The sequence below is a fragment of the Salvelinus fontinalis genome, unplaced genomic scaffold (assembly GCF_029448725.1).
Source record: "Salvelinus fontinalis isolate EN_2023a unplaced genomic scaffold, ASM2944872v1 scaffold_0276, whole genome shotgun sequence".
NCBI classification, from domain to species: Eukaryota; Metazoa; Chordata; class Actinopteri; order Salmoniformes; family Salmonidae; genus Salvelinus; species Salvelinus fontinalis.
In genome coordinates this window covers 55,199-65,000 of record NW_026600485.1, presented here as the reverse complement: position 1 = coordinate 65,000, position 9,802 = coordinate 55,199, and the positions used below count along the sequence as shown (strand labels likewise).

Sequence of the window (9,802 nt, the reverse complement as noted above, 5' to 3'; positions counted from 1 at the left end):
GAGGCCATCAGGTAAATACATGGTGTGTGTGTGTGTGAGGTTATATCTGTTCAGTGCTCTGGTCAAGCTGCTCTATAAGAGGTTATATAATGTTATGTTCAAATCAAGTTTATTTTATATAGCTCTTCGTACATCAGCTAATATCTCAAAGTGCTGTACAGAAACCCAGCCTAAAACCCCAAACAGCAAGCAATGCAGGTGTAGAAGCACGGTGGCTAGGAAAAACTCCCTAGAAAGGCCAAAACCTAGGAAGAAACCTAGAGAGGAACCAGGCTATGAGGGGTGACCAGTCCTCTTCTGGCTGTGCCGGGTGGAGATTATAACAGAACATGGCCAAGATGTTCAAATGTTCATAAATGACCAGCATGGTCAAATAATAATCAGGAGTAAATGTCAGTTGGCTTTTCATAGCCGATCATTGAGAGTATCTCTACCGCTCCTGCGGTCTCTAGAGAGTTGAAAACAGCAGGTCTGGGACAGGTAGCACGTCCGGTGAACAGGTCAGGGTTCCATAGCCGCAGGCAGAACAGTTGAAACTGGAACAGCAGCAAGGCCAGGTGGACTGGGGACAGCAAGGAGTCATCATGCCCGGTAGTCCTGAGGCATGGTCCTAGGGCTCAGGTCCTCCGAGAGAGAGAAAGAAGGAGAGAATTAGAGAGAGCATACTTAAATTCACACAGGACACCGGATAAGACAGGAGAAATACTCCAGATATAACCAACTGACCCCAGCCCCCCGACACATAAACTCCTGCAGCATAAATACTGGAGGCTGAGACAGGAGGGGTCAGGAGACACTGTGGCCCCATCCGATGATACCCCCGGACAGGGCCAAACAGGAAGGATATAACCCCACCCACTTTGCCAAAGCACAGCCCCCACACCACTAGAGGGATATCTTCACATGTTATATGTGATATCTTTCTGCTCTGGTCAAACTGCTGTATAAGAGGTTATATAATGTTATATGTGATATCTCTCTGCTCTATAAGAGGTTATATAATGTTATATGTGATATCTCTCTGCTCTATAAGAGGTTATATAATGTTATATGTGATATCTCTCTGCTCTATAAGAGGTTATATAATGTTATATGTGATATCTCTCTGCTCTATAAGAGGTTATATAATGTTATATGTGATATCTCTCTGCTCTGGTCAAACTGCTCTATAAGAGGTTATATAATGGTATATGTGATATCTCTCTGCTCTATAAGAGGTTATATAATGTTATATGTGATATCTCTCTGCTCTATAAGAGGTTATATAATGTTATATGTGATATCTCTCTGCTCTATAAGAGGTTATATAATGTTATATGTGATATCTCTCTGCTCTATAAGAGGTCATATAATGTTATATGTGATATCTCTCTGCTCTATAAGAGGTTATATAATGTTATATGTGATATCTCTCTGCTCTATAAGAGGTTATATAATGTTATATGTGATATCTCTCTGCTCTATAAGAGGTTATATAATGTTATATGTGATATCTCTCTGCTCTATAAGAGGTCATATAATGTTATATGTGATATCTCTCTGCTCTATAAGAGGTTATATAATGTTATATGTGATATCTCTCTGCTCTATAAGAGGTTATATAATGTTATATGTGATATCTCTCTGCTCTATAAGAGGTTATATAATGGTATATGTGATATCTCTCTGCTCTATAAGAGGTTATATAATGTTATATGTGATATCTCTCTGCTGTATAAGAGGTTATATAATGTTATATGTGATATCTCTCTGCTCTATAAGAGGTTATATAATGTTATATGTGATATCTCTCTGCTCTATAAGAGGTTATATAATGTTATATGTGATATCTCTCTGCTCTATAAGAGGTTATATAATGTTATATGTGATATCTCTCTGCTCTATAAGAGGTTATATAATGTTATATGTGATATCTCTCTGCTCTATAAGAGGTTATATAATGTTATATGTGATATCTCTCTGCTCTATAAGAGGTTATATAATGTTATATGTGATATCTCTCTGCTCTATAAGAGGTTATATAATGGTATATGTGATATCTCTCTGCTCTATAAGAGGTTATATAATGGTATATGTGATATCTCTCTGCTCTATAAGAGGTTATATAATGTTATATGTGATATCTCTCTGCTCTATAAGAGGTTATATAATGTTATATGTGATATCTCTCTGCTCTATAAGAGGTTATATAATGTTATATGTGATATCTCTCTGCTCTATAAGAGGTTATATAATGTTATATGTGATATCTCTCTGCTCTATAAGAGGTTATATAATGTTCTATGTGATATCTCTCTGCTCTATAAGAGGTTATATAATGTGATATCTCTCTGCTCAGTGCTCTGGTCAAGCTGCTGAATAAGTCTATTGAGGGGACAGCTGATGATGATGAGGAAGGTGTCACACCAGATACCGCCATCCGCTCTGGACTGGAACTACTGAAGGTATGGATGGAGGATGAGGAGGGAGAGGGAGGGAGGGAGAGAGGGGAGGGAGGGAGGGAGGGAACGAGGGGAGGGAGAGAGAGGGAGAGAGAGGGAGGGAGAGAGGGAGGGGAGGGAGGGGACGAGGGGAGAGAGGGAGGAAGGGGACGAGGGGAGAGAGGGAGGGAAAGGAGGGAGGGAGGTGACGAGTGGAGAGGGGGAGGGAGGGGGTGAGGGAACGAGGGGACCGGTGGATGAATGGACAGATTAATAACTTTCCTGTCTTTCTACTCCTGCATCTTCTCCTCCTCCTCTTCTCTCCTTCTCCTTATCTTCTCTTCGTCTCCTCATCTTTTCTCCTTCTCTCCTCCTCCTCTTCCTCTCCTTCTCCTCCTCCTCTCCCTCTCCTCCTCCTCTCCCTCTCCTCCTCCTCTCCCTCTCCTCCTCCTCTCCCTCCTCTCCTCCTCCTCCTCTTCTCTCCTCCTCCTCCCCTCCCTATCCTCCTCCTCTCCTCTCCTCCTCTTCTTCTCCTCCTCTTCTCTCCTCCTCCTCTTCCTCCTCCAGGTTCTGTCCTTCACCCACCCCACAGCGTTCCACTCTGCTGAGACGTATGAGTCTCTTCTTCAGTGTCTGAAGATGGAGGATGACAAGGTGGCGGAGGCAGCCATACAGATCTTCAGGAACACCGGACAGAAAATAGAGACCGAACTACAGCAGATACGATCGTAAGAGAGGGAGGGAGGAGGAGGAGGGGAAGGAGGGAGAGGAGGAGGGAGGAGGAGGAGGGGAGGGAGGAGGGAGGGTGGCAAGGTGGCGGAGGCAGCCATACAGATCTTCAGGAACACCGGACAGAAAATAGAGACCGAACTACAGCAGATACGATCGTAAGAGAGGGAGGAGGGAGGAGGGAGGGAGAGGAGGAGGGAGGGGAGGGAGGAGGGAGGAGGAGGCAGACATGGTGGAAGGGGGGATGTAGGGAGGGAGGGAGGGGGAGACTGGGTGGGAGAGGAAGGGAGGAGGGAGGGTGGCAGAGGGAGGGAGGGAGACATGGTGGAAGGGGGATGTAGGGAGGGAGAGAGGGAAGGGGAGACTGGGTGGGAGAGGAAGGGAGGAGGGAGGGTGGCAGAGGGAGGGAGGGAGACATGGTGGAAGGGGGATGTAGAGAGGGAGAGAGGGAGGGGGAGACTGGGTGGGAGAGGAAGGGAGGGTGGGAGGGAGACATGGTGGAAGGGGGATGTAGGGAGGGAGAGAGGGAGAGACAAGGTGGATAATTAATACATGGGGTGAAGGGTCCATTTGGAATTGGGAATACTCCCTGTAGTCAATCTGTTAACCTCCCGTCCTTCCTCCAGTCCCTGTAGTCAATCTGTTAACCTCCCGTCCTTCCTCCAGTCCCTGTAGTCAATCTGTTAACCTCCTGTCCTTCCTCCAGTCCCTGTAGTCAGTCTGTTAACCTCCTGTCCTTCCTCCAGTCCCTGTAGTCAATCTGTTAACCTCCTGTCCTTCCTCCAGTCCCTGTAGTCAGTCTGTTAACCTCCCGTCCTTCCTCCAGTCCCTGTAGTCAATCTGTTAACCTCCCGTCCTTCCTCCAGCCCCTGTAGTCAGTCTGTTAACCTCCTGTCCTTCCTCCAGTCCCTGTAGTCAGTCTGTTAACCTCCCGTCCTTCCTCCAGTCCCTGTAGTCAGTCTGTTAACCTCCTGTCCTTCCTCCAGTCCCTGTAGTCAGTCTGTTAACCTCCCGTCCTTCCTCCAGTCCCTGTAGTCAGTCTGTTAACCTCCCGTCCTTCCTCCAGTCCCTGTAGTCAGTCTGTTAACCTCCCGTCCTTCCTCCAGTCCCTGTAGTCAGTCTGTTAACCTCCTGTCCTTCCTCCAGTCAATCTGTTAACCTCCCGTCCTTCCTCCAGTCCCTGTAGTCAGTCTGTTAACCTCCCGTCCTTCCTCCAGTCCCTGTAGTCAGTCTGTTAACCTCCCGTCCTTCCTCCAGTCCCTGTAGTCAGTCTGTTAACCTCCTGTCCTTCCTCCAGTCCCTGTAGTCAGTCTGTTAACCTCCTGTCCTTCCTCCAGTCAATCTGTTAACCTCCCGTCCTTCCTCCAGTCCCTGTAGTCAGTCTGTTAATCTCCTGTCCTTCCTCCAGTCAATCTGTTAACCTCCCGTCCTTCCTCCAGTCCCTGTAGTCAGTCTGTTAACCTCCTGTCCTTCCTCCAGTCCCTGTAGTCAGTCTGTTAACCTCCCGTCCTTCCTCCAGTCCCTGTAGTCAGTCTGTTAACCTCCCGTCCTTCCTCCAGTCCCTGTAGTCAGTCTGTTAACCTCCCGTCCTTCCTCCAGTCCCTGTAGTCAGTCTGTTAACCTCCCGTCCTTCCTCCAGTCCCTGTAGTCAGTCTGTTAACCTCCCGTCCTTCCTCCAGTCCCTGTAGTCAGTCTGTTAACCTCCCGTCCTTCCTCCAGTCCCTGATCCCAGTCTGTTAACCTCCCGTCCTTCCTCCAGTCCCTGATCCCAGTCTGTTAACCTCCCGTCCTTCCTCCAGTCCCTGTAGTCAGTCTGTTAACCTCCCGTCCTTCCTCCAGTCCCTGATCCCAGTCTGTTAACCTCCCGTCCTTCCTCCAGTCCCTGATCCCAGTCTGTTAACCTCCCGTCCTTCCTCCAGTCCCTGATCCCAGTCTGTTAACCTCCCGTCCTTCCTCCAGTCCCTGATCCCAGTCTGTTAACCTCCTGTCCTTCCTCCAGTCCCTGTAGTCAATCTGTTAACCTCCCGTCCTTCCTCCAGTCCCTGTAGTCAGTCTGTTAACCTCCCGTCCTTCCTCCAGTCCCTGTAGTCAATCTGTTAACCTCCCGTCCTTCCTCCAGTCCCTGTAGTCAGTCTGTTAATCTCCCGTCCTTCCTCCAGTCCCTGTAGTCAGTCTGTTAACCTCCCGTCCTTCCTCCAGTCCCTGTAGTCAATCTGTTAACCTCCCGTCCTTCCTCCAGTCCCTGTAGTCAGTCTGTTAACCTCCCGTCCTTCCTCCAGTCCCTGTAGTCAGTCTGTTAACCTGTCCTTCCTCCAGTCCCTGTAGTCAGTCTGTTAACCTCCTGTCCTTCCTCCAGTCAATCTGTTAACCTCCCGTCCTTCCTCCAGTCCCTGTAGTCAGTCTGTTAACCTCCCGTCCTTCCTCCAGTCCCTGTAGTCAGTCTGTTAACCTCCCGTCCTTCCTCCAGTCCCTGTAGTCAGTCTGTTAACCTCCCGTCCTTCCTCCAGTCCCTGTAGTCAGTCTGTTAACCTCCCGTCCTTCCTCCAGTCCCTGTAGTCAGTCTGTTAACCTCCTGTCCTTCCTCCAGTCAATCTGTTAACCTCCCGTCCTTCCTCCAGTCCCTGTAGTCAGTCTGTTAACCTCCCGTCCTTCCTCCAGTCCCTGTAGTCAGTCTGTTAACCTCCCGTCCTTCCTCCAGTCCCTGTAGTCAGTCTGTTAACCTCCCGTCCTTCCTCCAGTCCCTGTAGTCAATCTGTTAACCTCCCGTCCTTCCTCCAGTCCCTGTAGTCAATCTGTTAACCTCCCGTCCTTCCTCCAGTCCCTGTAGTCAATCTGTTAACCTCCTGTCCTTCCTCCAGTCCTTGTAGTCAGTCTGTTAACCTCCTGTCCTTCCTCCAGTCCCTGTAGTCAGTCTGTTAACCTCCTGTCCTTCCTCCAGTCAATCTGTTAACCTCCCGTCCTTCCTCCAGTCCCTGTAGTCAGTCTGTTAACCTCCCGTCCTTCCTCCAGTCCCTGTAGTCAGTCTGTTAACCTCCCGTCCTTCCTCCAGTCCCTGTAGTCAGTCTGTTAACCTCCCGTCCTTCCTCCAGTCCCTGTAGTCAGTCTGTTAACCTCCCGTCCTTCCTCCAGTCCCTGTAGTCAATCTGTTAACCTCCCGTCCTTCCTCCAGTCCCTGTAGTCAGTCTGTTAACCTCCCGTCCTTCCTCCAGTCCCTGTAGTCAATCTGTTAACCTCCCGTCCTTCCTCCAGTCCCTGTAGTCAGTCTGTTAATCTCCCGTCCTTCCTCCAGTCCCTGTAGTCAGTCTGTTAACCTCCCGTCCTTCCTCCAGTCCCTGTAGTCAATCTGTTAACCTCCCGTCCTTCCTCCAGTCCCTGTAGTCAGTCTGTTAACCTCCCGTCCTTCCTCCAGTCCCTGTAGTCAGTCTGTTAACCTCCTGTCCTTCCTCCAGTCCCTGTAGTCAGTCTGTTAACCTCCTGTCCTTCCTCCAGTCAATCTGTTAACCTCCCGTCCTTCCTCCAGTCCCTGTAGTCAGTCTGTTAACCTCCCGTCCTTCCTCCAGTCCCTGTAGTCAGTCTGTTAACCTCCCGTCCTTCCTCCAGTCCCTGTAGTCAGTCTGTTAACCTCCCGTCCTTCCTCCAGTCCCTGTAGTCAGTCTGTTAACCTCCCGTCCTTCCTCCAGTCCCTGTAGTCAGTCTGTTAACCTCCTGTCCTTCCTCCAGTCAATCTGTTAACCTCCCGTCCTTCCTCCAGTCCCTGTAGTCAGTCTGTTAACCTCCCGTCCTTCCTCCAGTCCCTGTAGTCAGTCTGTTAACCTCCCGTCCTTCCTCCAGTCCCTGTAGTCAGTCTGTTAACCTCCCGTCCTTCCTCCAGTCCCTGTAGTCAATCTGTTAACCTCCCGTCCTTCCTCCAGTCCCTGTAGTCAATCTGTTAACCTCCCGTCCTTCCTCCAGTCCCTGTAGTCAATCTGTTAACCTCCTGTCCTTCCTCCAGTCCTTGTAGTCAGTCTGTTAACCTCCTGTCCTTCCTCCAGTCCCTGTAGTCAGTCTGTTAACCTCCTGTCCTTCCTCCAGTCAATCTGTTAACCTCCCGTCCTTCCTCCAGTCCCTGTAGTCAGTCTGTTAATCTCCCGTCCTTCCTCCAGTCCCTGTAGTCAGTCTGTTAACCTCCCGTCCTTCCTCCAGTCCCTGTAGTCAATCTGTTAACCTCCCGTCCTTCCTCCAGTCCCTGTAGTCAGTCTGTTAACCTCCCGTCCTTCCTCCAGTCCCTGTAGTCAGTCTGTTAACCTCCTGTCCTTCCTCCAGTCCCTGTAGTCAGTCTGTTAACCTCCTGTCCTTCCTCCAGTCAATCTGTTAACCTCCCGTCCTTCCTCCAGTCCCTGTAGTCAGTCTGTTAACCTCCCGTCCTTCCTCCAGTCCCTGTAGTCAGTCTGTTAACCTCCCGTCCTTCCTCCAGTCCCTGTAGTCAGTCTGTTAACCTCCCGTCCTTCCTCCAGTCCCTGTAGTCAGTCTGTTAACCTCCCGTCCTTCCTCCAGTCCCTGTAGTCAGTCTGTTAACCTCCTGTCCTTCCTCCAGTCAATCTGTTAACCTCCCGTCCTTCCTCCAGTCCCTGTAGTCAGTCTGTTAACCTCCCGTCCTTCCTCCAGTCCCTGTAGTCAGTCTGTTAACCTCCCGTCCTTCCTCCAGTCCCTGTAGTCAGTCTGTTAACCTCCCGTCCTTCCTCCAGTCCCTGTAGTCAATCTGTTAACCTCCCGTCCTTCCTCCAGTCCCTGTAGTCAATCTGTTAACCTCCCGTCCTTCCTCCAGTCCCTGTAGTCAATCTGTTAACCTCCTGTCCTTCCTCCAGTCCTTGTAGTCAGTCTGTTAACCTCCTGTCCTTCCTCCAGTCCCTGTAGTCAGTCTGTTAACCTCCTGTCCTTCCTCCAGTCAATCTGTTAACCTCCCGTCCTTCCTCCAGTCCCTGTAGTCAGTCTGTTAACCTCCCGTCCTTCCTCCAGTCCCTGTAGTCAGTCTGTTAACCTCCCGTCCTTCCTCCAGTCCCTGTAGTCAGTCTGTTAACCTCCCGTCCTTCCTCCAGTCCCTGTAGTCAGTCTGTTAACCTCCTGTCCTTCCTCCAGTCAATCTGTTAACCTCCCGTCCTTCCTCCAGTCCCTGTAGTCAGTCTGTTAACCTCCCGTCCTTCCTCCAGTCCCTGTAGTCAGTCTGTTACCCTCCCGTCCTTCCTCCAGTCCCTGTAGTCAGTCTGTTAACCTCCCGTCCTTCCTCCAGTCCCTGTAGTCAGTCTGTTAACCTCCCGTCCTTCCTCCAGTCCCTGTAGTCAGTCTGTTAACCTCCCGTCCTTCCTCCAGTCCCTGTAGTCAGTCTGTTAACCTCCTGTTCTTCCTCCAGTCCCTGTAGTCAGTCTGTTAACCTCCTGTCCTTCCTCCAGTCCCTGTAGTCAATCTGTTAACCTCCCGTCCTTCCTCCAGTCCCTGTAGTCAGTCTGTTAACCTCCCGTCCTTCCTCCAGTCCCTGTAGTCAGTCTGTTAATCTCCCGTCCTTCCTCCAGTCCCTGTAGTCAGTCTGTTAATCTCCCGTCCTTCCTCCAGTCCCTGATCCCAGTCTGTTAACCTCCCGTCCTTCCTCCAGTCCCTGTAGTCAGTCTGTTAACCTCCTGTCCCTCCTCCAGTCCCTGTAGTCAGTCTGTTAACCTCCTGTCCCTCCTCCAGTCCCTGTAGTCAGTCTGTTAACCTCCTGTCCCTCCTCCAGTCCCTGTAGTCAGTCTGTTAACCTCCTGTTCTTCCTCCAGTCCCTGTAGTCAGTCTGTTAACCTCCCGTCCTTCCTCCAGGACCCTGATCCCAGTCTGTTAACCTCCCGTCCTTCCTCCAGGACCCTGATCCCAGTCTGTTAACCTCCAGTCCCTGTAGTCAGTCTGTTAACCTCCTGTCCTTCCTCCAGTCCCTGTAGTCAGTCTGTTAACCTCCTGTCCTTCCTCCAGTCCCTGTAGTCAGTCTGTTAACCTCCCGTCCTTCCTCCAGGACCCTGATCCCAGTCTGTTAACCTACTGTCCTTCCTCCAGGACCCTGATCCCAGTCTGTTAACCTCCTGTCCAGCCTCCAGTCCCTGTAGTCAGTCTGTTAACCTCCTGTCCTTCCTCCAGTCCCTGTAGTCAGTCTGTTAACCTCCTGTCCCTCCTCCAGTCCCTGTAGTCAGTCTGTTAACCTCCTGTCCCTCCTCCAGTCCCTGTAGTCAGTCTGTTAACCTCCTGTCCCTCCTCCAGTCCCTGTAGTCAGTCTGTTAACCTCCTGTCCCTCCTCCAGTCCCTGTAGTCAGTCTGTTAACCTCCTGTTCTTCCTCCAGTCCCTGTAGTCAGTCTGTTAACCTCCTGTCCTTCCTCCAGTCAGTCTGTTAACCTCCTGTCCCTCCTCCAGTCCCTGTAGTCAGTCTGTTAACCTCCTGTCCCTCCTCCAGTCCCTGTAGTCAGTCTGTTAACCTCCTGTTCTTCCTCCAGTCCCTGTAGTCAGTCTGTTAACCTCCCGTCCTTCCTCCAGTCCCTGTAGTCAGTCTGTTAACCTCCCGTCCTTCCTCCAGTCCCTGTAGTCAGTCTGTTAACCTCCTGTTCTTCCTCCAGTCCCTGTAGTCAGTCTGTTAACCTCCTGTTCTTCCTCCAGTCCC

At 50.5% G+C, this 9,802-nt stretch overlaps 1 protein-coding gene across 1 annotated transcript in view; it reads left to right on the top strand.

The window, feature by feature from the left end:
• Window positions 1-9,802, top strand: part of LOC129845319 (sister chromatid cohesion protein PDS5 homolog A) — a 128,384-nt gene that overhangs the window by 79,446 nt on the left and 39,136 nt on the right. Inside the window, exons 18-19 of the mRNA XM_055913206.1 lie at window positions 2,339-2,444; window positions 2,988-3,148. Of these exons, the coding sequence (XP_055769181.1) occupies window positions 2,339-2,444; window positions 2,988-3,148 (267 nt within the window). The remainder of the gene's footprint in view (window positions 1-2,338; window positions 2,445-2,987; window positions 3,149-9,802) is intronic.